The 19,470-nt window shown below is 45.3% G+C and overlaps 1 protein-coding gene across 8 annotated transcripts in view; it reads right to left on the reverse strand.

The window, feature by feature from the left end:
• Positions 1–19,470, reverse strand: part of CADPS (calcium dependent secretion activator) — a 478,811-nt gene that overhangs the window by 183,337 nt on the left and 276,004 nt on the right. For all 8 annotated transcript variants that reach the window (XR_003435859.1, XM_027121298.1, XM_027121292.1 and 5 more), the window contains exons 7-8: positions 12,487–12,598; positions 3,777–3,916 (exon numbers count right to left, since the gene is read on the reverse strand). Coding sequence is in view for 7 of the 8 variants with exons in the window: in XM_027121298.1 (XP_026977099.1) it covers positions 3,777–3,916; positions 12,487–12,598 (252 nt within the window). In the remaining variant the exon portion in view is untranslated. The remainder of the gene's footprint in view (positions 1–3,776; positions 3,917–12,486; positions 12,599–19,470) is intronic.

Below are 19,470 nucleotides of genomic sequence, written 5' to 3' on the forward strand. Positions count from 1 at the left end.
AGTGGGCGTACACATGAAGTCTTCAGGAAGAGCAAGGAGGCCAGGGAGGCTAGAGCCGTGATCAAGGTCAGATAGTAGTGGTGTCCTTATCAGACAGGGCCTTGTTGCCACAGAGGCAACACCGACTTTTATTTTGAACGACATGGGGAATCACTGGAGATTTTCCAGCATTCAAGTGGCAGGATCTGACTTGTGTTTTAAAAAAAATTACTCTGGCTTCAGGGTGGGAAAGAGCCTACAGGGGGCAAAGACAGCAGCGGGGGGACTGCTGACAAGACAAGTGCAACAGGTGAGAGGGAGAATGAGGGAGGCCTGGATTCGAATGATGGTGTGGAGGTGGTGATGAGAGGTTGAACTCTAGATTTACCTTGAAGGTGGAGTGAAGAGAACGTGATGATGGATGAGATGAAGGGTGAGAGAGAGAGAAAAGTGTCACATGACGCTGAGGATGTTGGTCTGAGCAACTGGGCGAAGGGAGAGGCCATTTATTAAGATGGAGGGATAACAATAACTAATCCTTGGGAGGCTGTTTCAGGGATAAAATGAGATAATGCACGTGAATGCACTTCCTGAACTTGAGAACATCATATGGATATAAAAGATGAAAAATTAGAAAGCCACCGAGGAGATGCTCATTCTCAGATACCCCTAATACTCATGTCTTAAGGCCAAAAGCTAGTGTTGATTTTCTCACTGACATTTTTCTATTCAATAAAGTTATTCTGAATGGCTCAGTGGCTCATTCCAGGAACCACAGTCCACCAACAAGGAGTAATTCTGAGGTTTCCTCTAGGTTTTATTTATTTATTTTTTTTAACATCTTTATTGGGGTATAATTGCTTTACAATGATGTGTTAGTTTCTGCTTTATAACAAAGTGAATCAGTTATACATATACATATGTTCCCATATGTCTTCCCTCTTGCGTCTCCCTCCCTCCCACCCTCCCTTCCTCTAGGTTTTAATAAACATCGAAGTAGACACAATTTATAACCTCAGAGTTGATTCTTAAAAATTCCTTTCTCTCTCTCATTCTCTAAGCTGTGACACTGTTCTGATATTTCTATCCTCCTTCCCCATATAATAGGGCTTCATAAAGCTATTTTAAGTTTAAATGGAAAAAAAATGTAGTTCACAACATTTTTATTTTCCTTGAATCATCCCTTGGGTAGCTAAGGTTGTCCAGCCCTGATTTAGGCCACAGTGGGTCTGACAGTGTTTTTAAGGTACCCACTGTCCACCTTTCAGTGCTGCCCTAGGCCCTCCTGGTATATTTCCCGGCAGGGGTAATTTTTAGATGGTAGCCTAGTAAAATGAAATCACTGTGGAGCCTGTCAGAAGTGAGTTACAGATTTCTTCTATCATCCATAGGGTCAAGATGGTCTGAAATATGTTAGTAATTTTAAGAATGAATCAAGAGAAAAATTTCTTAATCCAGATTGGTTAGAGAACTGAAGAGAATGTGGGAAATGGGAATTTGTCCAATAAGGAAAGTAATACCTATGTCAAGTGCTTGCCGTGGGGATTAAACGAGAGAGTGTTTGTAAAACTCCTAGCACAGAGCTTCAAAGGGGCCTAGAAAGTGGGTTGAGCTACTGATCTTTTTCAGGAAGTTTCTTTAAGAAGTAGGTTTAAGGACAGATATATTCATTCATATTTCTGTTTCTCTTTTTTGTCTGCTCTACCCTTTTCACTTCGCCCTCTTTCCCTCCAACCTGCCCACTCATGCTCTCATTCCTTTAGCAAATATTTACCAAGTATTTACGAGCCAATGCTTTGCTTAAGACACAAACGCTGTTCCTGGGTGCTACAGGAACCTAACAGAATTCTCAAATTCTTTGTCTTGAAACTAGGATGTTTGTATTGCAGAGGAAGGGATATTAGGGAGAAATCCCATTCAACATTTTGGGAGTATATGCCAGTAATAATGATAAGAAGGAGGGAAAGCTGACCTTAGAAACATGACACAAACATTTTCATGAGATGCTAACTGAGATGAGGCAAAGCTAGCCCTTCATCGTGGACAGCTGAAAAAGGACAGAGCGTATAGCAGGGGACTGGCTCATTCCCCTACAGCCTTCTCACGGCCACAGGCAGAAGAGCTTTGCCAAAATCCCACCTAAAACTCTAGGAATACTTTGGCCTCAAGACAATGCCATGTTCTGATGAACCTAGGGGCAGGACAGGAATAAAGATGCAGACGTAGAGAATAGACTTGAGGACACGGGGAGGGGGAAGGGTAAGCCGGGACGAAGTGAGAGAGTAGCATGGACATATATACACTACCAAATGTAAAATAGATAGCTAGTGGGAAGCAGCCGCATAGCACAGGGAGATCAGCTCGGTGCTTTGTGACCACCTAGAGGGGTGGGATAGGGAGGGTGGGAGGGAGACACAAGAGGGAGGGGATACGGGGATATAGGTATACGTACAGCTGATTCACTTTGTTATACAGCAGCAACTAACACAACATTGTAAAGCAATTATCCTGTAATAAAGATGTTAAAAAGAAAAAAGACAATGCCATGGAAATTCTCCAAATCCAAGCCAGAGCTCAGGTTCAGCAGCCAGTTTCTAGTTGGTGGGAGACCTTTGCTTCCTTTGGAGTTCCCCATGCCCGACCCCCTCCAATACCCTCCCTAGTAAGTATCTACCTTTCACTTGAAACTTGAGCCTTCTTTGTTCCCTAGAACTCTGAGGCACCAGGGCCAGGGCGCTGCTCTTTACTCCGACTGCATGCTGCCGTGGTGTGCTCAGCTGCTGGGATGTGTACCTCCTATCCCGACCACGCCCTCCTGAACCTCTCACGGGCTTCTGTTTAAATCTGTCTTAATCAGTGACCAGCCCCTGGTATTGGGTTTTTGAATTCCCCACATCTCTAGCGCATAACCAAGCTTCAGTTTTCATGTCAGTTTTATTACTTTAAGTCCTTTCACAAACACGTAAGCAGAATGATAGCTGGTTGGCAAATGGTACCTGCAAAATCCTTGGAACACAATCCAGTCCCTTCCACTGGTTAAACATTCCCCTAGTCAGAGTTAAATGGCCCAGCTCCTTTCTAAGTGGTCAGATTTTCTGAGATAGAGGTGTCCAAGCAATTTAGTTTAATAGGCAACGGGGCTCAGCACATACCCACTTGCCAATAAACATTTCCTATACAAACCACTGGTTTGATCTGCAAAATAAAACTACAGTTTACCTATTCTTTTTATCCTACTTGAGATTACTTAATTGGTCATTCCTCTCAAACCTTAAGAAACTGAAGACAATCATAAAATTTCTACTCTCTGGTTAATTTAAATGTTATGCTAAACACTAAAACTGATTCAACGTGAGTTGATTGTTTGAAGGTCCCCTACAGCAACTGCTTACACCTCCTGGGTATGGTTGTTAATGAAGGTGTAAGTGCGTGATTCAGAGAATCTGAAAGATCTGGATGCCTTTAAGGAGGGATGTGAGGCCAGTAAAACCTCTTAGACCAGAATCACCCAGCATGAGTCTAGGAAGCTTTTGAACTGTACTGGAAATTCTATTAGAAAAGGATAAGGCAATGACCCTATCCTGGGGGTTTAGCAAATGCAAATACAGTAGCCATAAGAATTGAGGAAGCTTATATAGTAAGTATCAAAGTCAGGTATTTTAATAATCTCTCATATTTCTTTGGCTGTTCTTCCATGTCGTTCTCTGAAGATCAACTTTTATCTATTTTTATTTTTAAATATTTTAAGAAATGAATGGGGTGGGTCCAAAATTACCACTCGGAGAAGGAACACTTACCCAGAATGCTTCATGTTTTGAGGCTTATCCATTCGGACGGCAAGTTTGATTTTGAGGTCTTGATCGGGGCAGTTTTTGGAGACTGTCATTTTGTGCCACTCTGACTGTTTGGGGCTGTTGGGAGTGGGATGGAGAATAACCTGCAGGGAAAAAGGACAATCATATTAGCCAGAAAATAGGAACACTGTTATGGGCATGTTTTCATAGACGAGAAACTTGGCTGCTGAGAATTGAGGGTCTCATCTGTGTCCCACAGCCAGCGGGAAGGCAGTTAAATGAAGTGGAGGCCTGGGCATCGGACTCAGATCCAAGGCTCCACCTACCAGGGCTGGCTGGTGCCAAGCAGCCCGGGCTGAGGACAAAAATGGCATTCTTTGCTCTCTTCTCTCTCTCTCTCTGGCTAATTCTGTAAGAGTAGGGGTCACGATTTCTGCTTTTGTACTTCTCTAAAGTTCAGGAGTACTAAAACAACACTGAGCTGAGAATGTACTCCACACATTGTGCTCCTCAAATAAGAAGATGGATGTATAAGAGAAAGAAGTGTCCTTCTATATTAGACAGAACCTCTAGTCTACTCTTTTTTCCATTCATCAGGATTTCTTCCGCTATGTCAAGAGGAGAACTCCTTCCGAGGCTGCAGGGGAAGAGGGAAGGGACCATATCCGATGAGAAATGTGAGACTTAGAGGTGAGAAGGAACGTGCTTAGGGTCCCACGTTTCAATGTGATTTCACCTGGACTTGACACCTTATCACACAGCACCCAGCCCTGTCCTGGCCCAGAGGGAAGCGCATGCAGCTTGAAGAAGGACCTGTTCTTAGGAAATGCCTTTCACCAGGGTGCTTCAGAGTCGGTGCTATGACTTGCGTCTTTTGTCCCAGTTCTCACAGTCACAGATGCTGTAAATGAACCCAGAAGGGGACCCACTTCTCCAGTAAATCCACTTTTTCAGGATGCGACGAAAGAGTTCTCACTCAGGAGCCACGTGGGGTCTAGGAAATGTGCATTCAAGGAGGAGCGAAATATTTGGAAAATCCCCTAAACGAAGGGAATGTGGACGAGCTACAGGCACAACCAAAGCTGGGCCTGCTAAGATCTGTTTCTGTGGTGGCACTGTGCCCTGCTTTGGTGCAGGCTGTCTGTTTTTTCCAGGCACAGGGAAGGCAGGCTCCTTTCCTGGGTTTCTTTCACCTCTGCAGAGGGACAGGAGGGGCTCAGAGTCTCAGGGGTGGACACTCTAGCCTTCTAGGTGCTGTGTCGACCTCACTGCCATCATGCAAGCTTGGCCTGTGCTTGGGGAGTAGACACACACGGCTTTCTGTGTGACTGTGGAACAAGGGCTTTGAGAAGAGTAGATCATTGCAGGAAAATGAAATCAGCCCACTTGATGTGCCTTGCGTGCACTGATGTTTGGCCCCTTCTGATTCCAGGCCCAACCCTCTTTTTCCCACTAAATTCCCTCTCTTCGATGAAAAAAAAAAATTGTATATTCTTGCTAAACCCAACACTGGAGGTTTCTCAAGGTCTAATGACACGATTAAAATACAAGAAGGCCTGATTTTTCAAACCGGAGGCTGCCAACTTTTTTTTTTGATCCTGCCCTACTTCAGTAAAATATTTTTGAGCAATGAGCCAAATATCTTTAAATAGATCACTAGTAATATAAAAATATATCAATATAATGTATAAATATCAGTCAAATATATATCCATGTATCTTTTACATGATGTATGTTTACTTTGTATTAATATACTACATTATTACACATCTCATAAAACATACACAAATACAGAAGTTTTAAAAAGATGGGCTAGAGAACTCTGTTTTTATTTTTAAAAATTCATTTATTTATTGTTTTGGCTGCGCCACGCCGCTCGCGGGATCTTAGTTCCCCGACCGGGGATCGAACCCGTGCCCCCTGCAGTGGAAGTGCGGAGTCCTAACCATTGGACTGCCAGGGAATTCCCCCAAAACTCTATTTTTAAATATCTTGGTAACTGTGGTGGCTTTGTACTATTGTTTGCCATATGTTATGGTACCACATATATGTAAGGCAAGGCTCATTGTTGACGATACTGGATGCGAATCTGTGGTTCAAGCGGACTTGTAGATAAACTCGAAACATTTTCATTGACCTCTCATCCTGAGTGCACCCGTACTGTTTTAATCTCGTGACGTGGATGGCAGAACTACTTGTTAGCAGGACTGATGTCCCCTCTACCATTTTCACGTTGTTTGCCAGGCTTGCAATACCAGTATTATCTTCAGATCATAGCTCTGCTGTAATAGTCTTCTCGGCCAGTTATTCATTTTGTGAGGGTTAATTTAGTAGAAATTCTATCATAAAATGTAACAGTTCACGTGACTGGCACTAGTGAACTGTGATATGCCTTAGGATGCTGGAAGGAAATGAGTAAGTCAGGGTGCCACCGGGTCGTGGAGACCTCTTGTGTTATCTCTCGAGATAACACCTGTCCCTGCGTGTCACCTTGTATCATGTTCCGTATCCTGAGACCCCAGACTGTGGAAGATGGAGAGGAAGGACTTGCCAATCTCAGTGTAGCTGACCTTCTCCGCTGTGCTAGTTTGGGCTGAGAGGTGGGGCTGGGTCGGTGGGTGATGTGTTGGGAAACGAGGAAGGGGAGGAACTGGTAAGAGAAACCCCACCAGGGCCAGAACAGCAGTAGGTAAGGCCCAAGGCCTCCTTCTGCTTCTGCTCGCTTGGCAAATTCAAAGCGGGTGGAGCGCTCTGGGCACCCGGAGCTTGTTAACAGGCCATCCACCATATGGGTCCTGGGCGCGTTTCCCACCGGCAATATAGTGTCCATTCGCCGACACAAATGGCCGCAGCTCACTACTGGCCGCTCCACCGAGGCTTCTTCCCCGACGTGGTCGCTCCCTGGGGACACCTCCTCTCTAGGGTGGATGGAGAGATGAGGTCACCGTAGTCCTCCTCCATCTTCATCCCCACTCTGCCATCTGCCCGACGGGCCAGTGACTCCTTTGTAAGTGTCAGCCCCGCTGAATTATTAGGGTCCTTATGGGCGTACATGCGTCCCGAGCGGTCCACACGTCTCATCTGGGCATTCCAGGCTGCTAGCTGAGCACTCTGTCATCTCAGCCGAGGCTCTGTGCTGTGCTCTGATGTGGTGATGTTGATATGGGAACACAACCCGTCCTCTGCAGTAAGCTGTATGTCAGCCAGCCCCAGCTTCTCTTAGTTACCTGGGCATTTGGGCAGGTCCTTCTGGGGGACGGTTTTACCCTGAGGCTTTACCTGGCTGATCCTCTCAAGCACTTAGCCTCCATGACTCTCCTTACCTCTGCATTCCCCCGGGAAGGCGTGCCTGCTTTTCAGACTAGATTATGTCCCCTTGCTGTGTGCCTCCCAGGTGTCCTTTCTCTAACAGGGCACTCACCACACTGCATTGTAATTTCTGGTTTTATGTCTCTATTCCTTACGTTCTGTGTGGTTAAGGATTTTTGACTATCATTATTCCCGTTTGCTCTGTGCATAGCGCAAATGAATGGACACAGTGGGCCCGTAACCCTATCTGATGAGTACAAGGTTGAGAGTATTGCACTGTTGTCAAGAGTGTAGAGGAACAGCCACTCTCTCATGCCTTTTGTGAAATTATAATTGGTGTATACTCTTTAGGGGACAATTTGGTAGTATCTGTCAAAATTCAAATTCCATTCAGCAAGATACTTTTTTGAAATTTATCCTACACACACACACACACACACACACACACACAGACATATGTGCAAAGAAATAAACTCAAGGTTATTCATAGAGGCATTGTTTACACAGCCAAAGACTGGAAACAATCTAAATAAATTATGATATATCTACACAGTGTATGTAGCTATGGAAACAAAAGGGAAGTCAGTATGGGCTGATACAGACTCATCTCCAAATGTCCTCATATTTCAAGCAAAGTGCAGAGCAGTATGCACACAGTAACTTCCAACTATGCTCCCTTTCTTTATTATTTTAAGAGGGATATATACAAATATGCTTGTATATGCTATGCTTGTACATGCATAGAATATTTCGGGAAGAATGCCCAGTAAATTGAAAACAACGTTTTTCTCTGGGAAAAGATACTCAAGTCAGTTGGGTGGGATCATTAGTTTTCACTATATATCCATTTTGATGATTTTTTTACTATATGCATGAGTTATTTTTCAGTTCAAAGGTTAACAAAAAGGAAACATAAAAATAAAAATGGAACAAACTAAATACTCTTGCGTGAGTGAACACAGCACCAGAATCTTGAATGTGGCTATGTCCTGCTAAACTTGGGAAAAATCAGCACGTAGAAACACTTTCCAAGGGGTCCAAGGAATCACTTTAAGAAAAGAGCACTTTTGGGCTTCCCTGGTGGCGCAGTGGTTAAGAATCCGCCTGCCAATGCAGGGGACACAGGTTTGAGCCCTGGTCCGGGAAGATCCCACATGCCGCGGAGCAACTAAGCCTGTGTGCCACAACTACTGAGCCTGTGCTCTAGAGCCCGCGAGCCACAACTACTGAGCCCGCGTGCCACAACTAGTGAAGCCTGTGCACCTAGAGCCTGTGCTCTGCAACAAGAGAAGCCACCGCAATGAAAAGCCCACGCATTGCAATGAAGAGTAGCCCCCGCTCGCCACAACTAGAGAAAGCCCATGCGCAGCAACAAAAGACCCAACGCAGCCAAAGATAGAGAGATAGATAGATAAATAAATTTATAAAAAAAAAAAAAAAAAAGAGCACTTTTGTCCCCCAGCCACTGTCTGTGGAGGTGCTGCCAGCAGAGGGCGCCCGTCCCACCAGCGCAAGGGCCAGGCAGGTGGGCTCCACCGCAAAGGTGGAAAGTTTTCTGTGGCAGGAAGTATAAACTAGTATCTGGGGGAATGTGTCATGAGACTAGAGGAGAGTATGATTTGTTAAGAGATTAATGGCAAGCTCGTGGCCTTCACCCCAACAGCAGAGCCAAGATTTTTATTTTTGCATAGGGACAACGCAGTGTAGTAAAAACAGAGATGACGTGGCATCATTCCTGGCAAGTCACTTACCTCCTCTGAGCCCCAGTGTAGTGGTCTGTACAGGAGGAGTAATAACTGGACCTTCCTCATAGGATTCAGATAAAGAATCAGTGAGGGGCTGCACACAGAGTCCTCAGGACAGTAGCCTGGCCAGTGGTAAACATGCAACTGTGCATGGGCCCCAACTAACTGGGTGGCTCTGGGGGTGTGTTTCCTGCCTTCCACGGGAATCAATTTTCTCCTCTATAAAGGAAAAGGCTTTGACTAGCCCAGTGTGTTTTAACTTTTTTGAGCGGAAACAGCTTTGAGAAGCTGGTGAATGCTTTGGATTAGCAAGTCCAGAAAAATGCACATACGCCCCTCCCCCCAACATGTGTAAACGGTTTCAAGGGGCTCCTGAGACCCATGGAGTGGACTCACGTTGATGGTTCCTGGACTTTCCTCTTCTAACACTGATATTCTAGGTCTCTGAGACTCTCCTGATTCCTGATTCACGTCTTCATGGAAAAAGAAAGGTTTGAAGAAAAAGAAAAGGCAGGGTCCATCCCCCACTCTGTGTGTCTCTCTTTCCCTAAGGACAGAAGTGAGTATTTGTCATTTCTCAAAGATAATGGGTAAAGCTCTTCTTTTCTTTCATTCCCTCCTTTTTTTGTGGGGGGCAAAAAAAAGGGTCAGCCTTGCTATCAGCCTTGTTTACCTTTTGTTGTACTTCCATCTGCGGTCTAGGTCCTAGTAATATGATTCCAGGTCAGTTCTATAGATGAAAGCCAGATTAAGGAATTGAGAAAACAAAGGAAGGGGACTCTCCTGGTGGCGCACTGGTTAAGAATCTGCCTGCCAAGGCAGGGGACATGGGTTCGAGCCCTGGTCTGGGAAGATCCCACATGCCGTGGAGCAACTAAGCCTGTGCGCCACAACTACTGAGTCTGAGCTCTGGAGCCCGGGAGCCACAACTACTGAGCCCACGTGCCACAACTACTGAAGCCCATGTGCCTAGAGCCCGTGCTCCGCAACAAGAGAAGCCACCGCAATGAGAAGCCCGCACACTGCAACGAAGAGTAGTCCCCGCTCGCCACAACTAGAGAAAGCCTGTGCGCAGCAATGAAGACCCAACACAGCCAAAAATAAACAAATACATTAATTAAAAACAAAAGAAAGTGTGGTTAATGTGTTCTTGCTGGTGTTCTTAGGTGTGTGTACCTGTGTGCTTGCTTTGGGATATTTTGTCATTTTTCTACAGATGCTGTATCAGAGGCTCAGAGAGGTTAAATGTATTGGCTAATGTCACACAGCTTTCAGAAGGGATTATGCATTCAACCAGTAGAAATGAAATTTATTAAGTCTATGTGCTGGGCTCTGGGTATAGGAATAGGGTGGTGAACAAAATAATTTTAAGTTTCACGGTCATGGTATCTCTCTTGCAATGGGAAGAGGGATGGTGGCAGGGGCAAAAAGGGGGTAGGGCATTAAGAGGTACAAACCACTACGTATAAAATAAGATATAAGGATATATTGTGTAACACAAGGAATACAGCCAATATTTTACAATAACTGTAAATAGAGTATAATCTATAAAAATACTGAATCACAACATTGCACACCTGAAACCAATAACATATTGTAAATTGACTACACTTTAATTTTTAAAAAGGAAAAAAATAGGTTTCTCTCCCATGGAGTTTTCCAGTCCAGTGGGGGAGACAGAAGCCAAAATTTCTGTAAATTCTGTCTCCTTGGTGATAGGTTCGGTGGAGGATGTGAATAGGGAGCAGCTGAAGTAGTAAACGAAGGTGGATGGGCAGTCAGCAAAGGGCTCTCCGAGGAGGAGGTGGCATTTATATAGAGAAGCAAGTAGCCTTTGGAAGAGCTGGGCAGTGGGGAGAGAGCTCCAGGCAGAGACGAAGCCACAACTACTGAGATGAGAAAGAATTCGGTTTATTCGAGGGACTAAAATTTGGCCAGCGATGCTGGTGCATACTGGATGAGGGGAAAGGCGACAGCAAATGAGGCTGGCGAGGTGGGCAGGAGCCAGATCACCCGAGAGTCTGTGGGCTGTGCTACAGAGTTCAGGTTTTACTATAAGCGGTATGGAGTCATGGAAGCATTTTAAGCTAGGAAGGAACAAATCCAACTTGTGTTCTGAAAATCTGTTTGGTACAGAGTTAAGAGCTGAGATGTAAGAAGATATTATAAAGGAAATTATTCAGATAAGAATTATTGGGGACTTCCCTGGCGGTCCAGTGGTTAGGACTCCGTGCTTCCAATGCAGGGGGCGTGGGTTCAAACCCCAGTCGGGGAACTAAGATCTAAGATCCCATATGCCGCACAGTGTGGCCCCCCCAAAAAACAGACTACTAGAAAATTTTGGGCCTTCCCTCGTGATCCAGTGGTTAAGACTCTGCCCTCCCAACGCAGGGGGCCTGGGTTCGATCCCTGGTCGGGGAACTAGATCCCTCATGCATGCCACAACTAAGAGTCTGCATGCTACAACTAAAAGAGCCCGTGTGCCGCAACTAAGACCCGGCACAGCCAAATAAATAAATAAATATTTTTTTAAAAAAAGAATTATTATCCCAGTGGTACTCAAAGGGATTGGTACCACCCCTTGAGATGTTTCAGAAATTTGGGAGACATTTTTGGTTGACAAAATAATTGGTGCTGGGCTCTGCTGGTATTGAACAGGCGGGGCCCAGGGATACTAATCATCCTACAGTGAGCGAGCTACTCCTCAATGATGAGGAAGCGTACAACCCGCCTGATTTTTGAATATTCCCACAAGATATGAACGGAGGTAGAAAAAACTGCTGGTGATTAACTGAGTCTAGCTCCTAAATCTTTTTTACATATACACAATAAGCGGGTTTGGCACTTTTCCAGGGAAATCAAGGAAACTTTGTTACCAAGATTGGTTTACTGTTTCAGTAAATTACTGATACTTGGGTTTTTGAGCCCCCGTCCTCTGCAGGGGACTTTGTCACCTGCACAGTGATTCCACATACAGGAAAAGTAAAGACTCCTTCCTTGGGTCTTCGGTACAGTTGTGGTTGAATCTCTACATTTTGAAATTATTATAATTTCCCTTTTATGTATCTTTTATGTTATGTCACTGTGCTGATTTTAAAATTGTTAGGGTGTCAGTTTGTTAAATTATATAATACTTTTGCTTCACGATAGAAAGGGTATTGCACATCCTTGCTCTCAAGGGTGTGTGGGGCTCATGGCGTTGAGACCTCCTGACCTATCTTCTGCAATGCACACAGATTTAAAGAGGGGAAACTGAGGCTTGGCGAGGTTGGGGGTCTTGCCCAAGGTCACACAATCAATGAAGAGTAGAGCCAGGGGGCTTCCCTGGTGGTGCAGTGGTTGAGAGTCCGCCTGCTGAGGCAGGGGACACGGGTTCGTGCCCCGGTCCGGGAAGATCCCACATGCCGCGGAGTGGCTGGGCCCGTGAGCCATGGCCGCTGAGCCTGCGCGTCTGGAGCCTGTGCTCCGCAACGGGAGAGGCCACAACAGTGAGAGGCCCGCGTACCGCAAAAAAAAAAAAAAAAAAAAGAGTAGAGCCAGGGAGTCAAACCTCGAAGCTGGGCTTATCAGAAATTGGCAATACTGCCTCTCGGGACCCGGGGACTCCGGCCCTCCACAGCTTCTTGTGATGGAGAATCCTTGTGATGGGGATCACTTACCCGTCCCAGTTCCTTGTCCTCCAAGGCCAGGACTCCTGTGCTCTCTGTGAACAGCTTCACCTTCACGGCGGGCAGTGCATGGGTCGTAGAGAAGTCACCCTGGGTGCCCCAGCTGCAGACAGAATCAGAGAGGTCAGTGCTGAGACCTCCGCCTTGACAACGCTAAACTTAGCCCCGCCTTCTTCCTGGGTCGGGTGAATGCAGGGTTAACCCGAGGAGGCATCGAGGCATGCTGGCTGTCACATCCCCCTCCCCTCCCAAGCTGCCAGAATGACAAAAAGTGTTAATTATCTTGTTAGGCAAATGCAAGACAGATGCTCAGAAAGTTGCCAGGGGTCTTCACAGAGCACTAGAAGGAATCACTTGGAATTAGCATGAAATCGAGTTGGTGAGAAATTTGCCCTATGCATTTGCTATCCCTACAAACCATTCCAGGGTAACCACTAATATTTCCTTGCAGCCTTTCCAAGAATCCCTTGTTCTTGGAAACCGCTGTTCTAGATTTTGAGATGGAGTTTCATTCGGCAGGAGCTAACACCTGACCTTACAATGAGACCTCAATAGTAGTGGGAAGGAAGGGAGCCCCATTTCCACTGGCATTCAAAGTTATGTTGAATAGAGCAATGGATGAAGCTTAGTTTAGCCCTGTTAAAGAGGAACAAAGGTCGAAGGATGTGATGTGGGAAACGCTCTTCCCCACTCACTGGTCTCTGGGAATCACAGTAGATCTCCCAAGAGGAGGGCCTGGCCTACCTAGCATCTGGGTAGAGTGCCAGTCTGAACTGACATGAGCCCCTGACGGGCCCCTCAGATGTGATCTTTTCATCATGATTCTTACAGAGCCATCTCCATCCACTCTGTACCAGAAATCAGCATGATCTTCAGGAAGTATCGACTGGATTCCTAAACCCTTCCACGGCACCTGCTCCATTGCACTGGGCACAATCCAGACCCCTTGGTATGGTCTCCCACTCATCCACTCGAGTGTCATGGGCCTCCTGATTGTGCTACCTCAGGGCTGTTGCATGCACGGTTCCTTCTGTTGGCAATGCTTCTCCCCACCCTTCTCTTCACCCGCTACCTCTCTGGGGCTCAGCCAGAGCTGAGAACATGTCCCTTGATCTCCCAGTATCAGTTTCGTTCCAGTGTTAAACTCTCTCGAACATACTGCTTAATTTTCTGTCCTAGCAATCACTGGATTTGTAATAATTGATGTACTTACATGATTGTTTAACAGCTAAATCCTCTAATATTCTGTAAGCTCCATAAGGGCATGGACTGTGTGTTTTGTTTATATTGCATTACCACAGTACTTAGCACACAGAAGACACTTAATAAATATTTGTTGAATAAATAAATTGTGCAAACATATATTCTTTTACAGAACTAGGAAACAGGAATAGATATAATTCTGTATAGAATTTTTTTTTTTATTTTGCCTACGTAATGGCCAATTTCCGTACTTCAAGTTACTCATTTGATATTATTTTTAATGACTATAATGTTACACCTGATGGATGCATAATTTATTTAACCATTGTTCTATTATTGAGATTGGGCTGGACATTACTTTTTAATTTCATCTCTGTTTATTTCCTTGGGAAGTGGAGAGTTAAATGGGAGATTGTTTCTTCGTTCATTTGTCAACAAACATGATGGTGCTCCTACAGTGCTGCAGGAACTGTGCTCATCATTGAAAACTTTCGAGTCTTGGGACATCTATTCCCAAAATGCTTTCCGCACAGCTGGTGACTATCCTCCTACCATCTGGGAAAAAGAGTGCAAATCACATGGCTTCTTGCCCACGCTGGGTGTCCCTATTCACTTTTTCTTCTGGCCAATTTAATCACTGCCGTTCTCATGGGCCTTTCCTTGATTAATAGCAGCCTTGACTATTTTACTCTGTGTTCATTGGCTGTTTGTATTTCCTCTTTTGTAAATGACGGAAGCCTGACTTCTAGTGTCAAGGTTGCACTCAATTGAATAAATCCCATTAACTAAACTCAAAGACCTGAGGACTCTAGACTGTGGGTAAGAGAGCACCAGAAGGAGATAAGGAGGTACCCAGCTCCATGGGGATCCAAGTGTGCAAGAACCACTGAGAGAGCACAACAGTCGCAAGAGAGAAAGGGAGAGGACACGGAGAGGATATGAGACAGGGCGAGAAGCAACAGGTTTCAAACACAACAGCGAAAGGTGAGATGTACACGTGGAAGCTCCTAATTTTGGACATCAGCCACAGCAGCAAGCTCTTAGGACAGGGGAACCCTTGTCCTAGCAAAGGCAACGTGACAAGGCATATGGTTTTGAACCCAGCATTCTTAGTTCAAATCCTGATGAGTCACTTCCAAACTGCAGAAGTTAATTAACATCCCTGAACTTCAGTTTCCTGAGCTATAAAATAATATCATTTCACAGAATAGTTATAAAGAGTAAATAGCACCAGGCTTGGAACAGCATAAGAGTCCCCCAGATTTTGGCTACCTTCCCTTCCCCAAATGAGGATACACAAGACGTATTCTAGTAACAGTGATAATCACTTATATTTTGTGTTATCCATTCAACACATATTTATTAAGCACCTACTGAGTATCTGAAGCTTCGCTGGGCAAGCAAGATGGACATTACCCTTCCTATTACACAGGGTAAGAGGTAAAACAGTTCATATTGTACCCATTTCACAGATGAGAAAACTGAGAAAGAACCTCAAGACCTTGTCCATTTTATTCCAGTGAACGGTGATCAAGCTGGGCTGGAACACAAATCTCTTAATTCCCAGTTTATAGCTCTTGCTGCTATTACTGTCATGATTATCAATAACACGCATGACCAATGATTAACAATTTTGGCAAAAAACATGAGCATTACTTTACTGTTCATGGTTAATTGTGCTATGAATCTCTTTGGGCATTTTTCATGCTTGGGCATGGAGATAAGGAAGATTCCTGCCAGAAACAAAGAGAGTTCTGGAATGAGATGCTCTAAACACTAAGCCATAAAGAGGCCTTGATCGCAGGTCCCTGGGAATTCCCCACACTGGATCCCTGGGACACCGTCCTTGAAACTGGTTTATAGGGATTTTCTGGCCTGTTCAGTGGGCACGAACCCAGTCTGCCTGAACCCCTGCGGCTACCCAAGGATGCTCAGCTCATAATGCGTTCAACATGACTCAGACCGTGGGGCAGGGCGAGGTCTCCGAGACCCCATCAGCGGGATGGAGTTGAAGCCACTGGAGGCTGCCCTGACAACCCCTGTGCATTTGGACAGTGAGTTGCTTTTCCTTTCCACCAGGCCTGCAGCTGTGCTCTTGGCTTCCTACCATGACCCTTGGCTCACCTCAGGTTGCTAGGTCGCTACTGAATCCCAATTTATCCACCAGATTTCAACATGGCTACCTGGCCCAGCGGAGCAGGCCAAAAAAGAAAGTCTAATCAGGACCAGCCATGTCATTCTCAGGGCCCGGTGCAAAACGAAAATGTGGGCTCCTTGTTCAAAAAGCAGGAAAAAGTGCCATTCAAGATACTAAAATCCAGTGTTTTCCTTTCTCTGAGGATTTCCTCTGCTCAAACACATGCTCATTATTCCATCAGACCCCACTTAACTGACTCGAGCTCAAAGATCAAATAATTAAGAATGTCAAGACGGCAACGCGGAGCATGAAACCAAATGGTCCGAGTGTGGGACCTGTGCGGCCCCAGCGGTCGCAAGCTCGTGAATCGGGCTCTGAGCCCAAGGCCACCCAGTCTGTTTAGCGTGGCCAGAGGATGGGCCGTGCAGGGGGGGTCGCTACAGTCACAGGACTCTGTGAAAACCACTCCTGCCTTCTTTGGGTCAATGCTTCCTATTCATAGGGGCCCCAAGGAGAGTTATCAGCACTTTCCCTGCCCCTGTCCCCTTTGGGAAAAAAATCATGAAAATGTCCACTTTTTGTCTTTTTCCGGCCATGCGTGGAAAGACCTGACTATAACAAAAACAGCTAATATTTCTTCAGCGCTTCCTATCTGCCAGGCACACATTCCCATCTCCAAAATGTTAGATGGTCATACGTGTATTTTGTCCTTTTAAGCCCTCTTGGCCATCCTGTGAAATGCTTATAATTATCACCCCCATAGTTACCGATGAGGAAACTGAGGCTCAGAGAGCAGGTTAGTCATGTGTCCAAGGTCACAGGGAGCAAATGGCAAATCTGACTCCACAACCCAAACTCTTAGCCATGCCGCCATGTTGCCTTGCTCCCAAATGCCACAACTTGCTCCTCTGTGTCTGGATCCAGTGAGTATCAATTACCTCCGGAACTCAGCTGGAAAGTTCTGTTTCAAAACGGATGGGACTCTGGGCTGCTCTAGATTTATTTCACACGCTCAATATACTTCACAGAGCGCTACGTAACCTGCAGACAAATCAGTCCGCGGTGGAACCTTGGCCTTTTGGTGGAGCCGCGTAATGATAAATGGATCTATTTCTCATTGTCGCCTTCTTCTCTGCTCATTTCTTTTCCTTTGCTGAGCACTGGCTGTGGCTATTTAAATGAATATCTCTTTTAAAAGTTTCCCAGGACTGAAATAAAATTCTGCTTTGATTTGAAAAGACCGGAGGTTGATAGTATTTATGGCAAGGAGCAGTTGGGAAGGTTAACTAACTCCTCTCTGAACATAAAGTACCTAAAGTCAAGTGGGTGAGGCGTCTCACTTCCCTGATCTTATCACATCTGCTACTACACTCACACTGTACAGCTAGCTCACAAAAGCACTAAAAATAGTCACCAATTATCCAGTGCTTATGGTTTGCCAGGCCCTGGGCAGAGGGCTTTTCATGGGTTATCTCATTTAATCCTTCTGACAGTTCTGCAAGATATATCCTGATGATCCCCACTTTATCAATGGAGAAACTAGGACTTGGAGAGGTTAAGTAACTGGGCCAGGGTTTCCAACTATCACAGAGCTGGGCTTCAAACTCAGAGTTTCTGACCTGAAAGCCCATGCATTAAACCGTAGAGCTTTGCTGCTTCTCCGTAACTCATCACACAGTATTAGAGTGTAGTGTGACAATTATCTGTGTGGGTAACTGGCTCTCTCTCTAGATGGTTAATACCCTGGGGCAAGGAGCATAGTGTGTGCGTGTGTGTGTGTGTGTGTGTGTGTGTGTGTGTGTGTTAAATCTACTGTACCAAGCACAGGGCGGCACACAATAAACATTTGTTTAATGACTAGGAAGATGTGACAAATTCAGAATACTCATGTCGCCAGATTCAGGGGACTGTGGAGAGATGCCACACAGGAAATATCCAAGAGTGTGACTGTCCCCTTTAAGCCAAAGTGAGGGTTTATCTCCTCGAGGATCGGATGTTTTGTCAGAGCACACCAACGCTCTGAAGTGTACAGAGTGGCTGGCAGCATGAAGAGGGGACCGAGACGACATAGCAGCAAGGACGGCATTCTGAGGAGCAGGGCGTAGGTCTTTGAAGGTCAAGGAGTAGTTAGCTCATGAGGCCAAGAGCTGGAAGAAATGTGGATGCCGACAGGATAATGTTGGAAAGCACCACTGAGTTACAAAATGAACTACTGTTATTATTTTTGGTCTTTTCAACCAGAAGCAACACAGGCACAGACTATGGAAATGCAGTCACCCACAGTGGCACCTCCAAAAATGAAGGAACATGTAATGACACATGTGTGTTCATTCCAAATCAAATACCTTTTGCAAGAGGCTGGAGAACAAAGAGAAGAACAGTCCAGCTGACGAACCTACATGTGCACATGGTGTTGGATGAAGCTCTGACTTCCACTGCTGAGGGCTCAGACCTCTACTATGCCCTGCATTTAGAAAACACTTCCTGAATGTCTACGACGTGCAAATCACTGTGTTAGGTGCTGCTGTGGACCCAAAGATGCATGAGATATCAGCGCTGCCCTTATGGATGTGATATTCTACTTAGGGTGATGTCAGGTCCAGAAATGGTAACAGTTGTTAGGTGTGAGCTGAAGCCTTGGCTTTCACATCTGTAACTGGGGATAAGAATAGTACTGACCCCAGAGAGTCGATGGAAGGATAAGTAGGAGAGAAACTATTGCACATACAGTGTTCAACACAATACCCAGCACGTGGAAAGCACCAAAGAAAGTAAGTCTTTCATTTTGGGATTATAGACCAGGGGTTGGGAAACCAAGGTCTATGAGTCAAGTGTGGCTGACCACTTGCTTATGTATGGCTGACGAACAAAGAATGGTTTTTTTTACATTTTTAAGTGGCTGAAAATAATTAAAAGAAGAGTCATATTTTGGGACACATGAAAATTACATGAAATTCAAATTTCAATGCCCATCAATAAAGTTTTATTAGGACACAGCTATGCCCATCTATTTATTGATACAAATCGCCTTTTGCACTTCAAAAGCAGAGGTGAGCAGTTACGACAGAGACCTTATGGCCAACGAGCCTCAATTATTTACTTTCTGGTCCTTTACTGAAAACGTCTGCTGACCCCTGCTATATACACAGTTAAATCGCCGGCTCACGGGAGTACTTTTATTTTCATTAGCAGATGAGAAGTACGTATGCTCACCAGAGCGCAGCCACAAAGATAAACTGTAAACATGCACTTACAAGGAGAGCTCACCCCATGGCGATTCAATGTGCTGCTCTAAATTCTCCCTGGAGCTCTTGCTAGCACTCTTGGTGTACTGGAAAACTGGGGACTGTGTATCACAGCATTTCAGACACGTGGTGCCCAAATGCTGCTTCCAGATCCACTTGAGCTGGCTGACTCATTCAGTCACACTACATCATTATTAATATCAAATAATAAACAAGAGTAACAGATAATTCATATTTGGGGGAGGGTGTAGGTGATTTTTAAAGTCACAGCACATTATTTCTCCGAACCTGTTCCACAGAGCCACTGCTTTGAAAGTGAATACTTTGATCTGGGGGAGAAAATAAGGGAGAGGGGTGTGCTTGGGTGGAGGGAGGGAGAAATCTACGGGC

The sequence above is a fragment of the Aethalodelphis obliquidens genome, unplaced genomic scaffold (genome assembly GCF_003676395.1).
Source record: "Aethalodelphis obliquidens isolate GAN/ISIS:26980383/991018 unplaced genomic scaffold, ASM367639v1 scaffold22, whole genome shotgun sequence".
In the NCBI taxonomy this organism is placed as follows: Eukaryota; Metazoa; Chordata; class Mammalia; order Artiodactyla; family Delphinidae; genus Aethalodelphis; species Aethalodelphis obliquidens.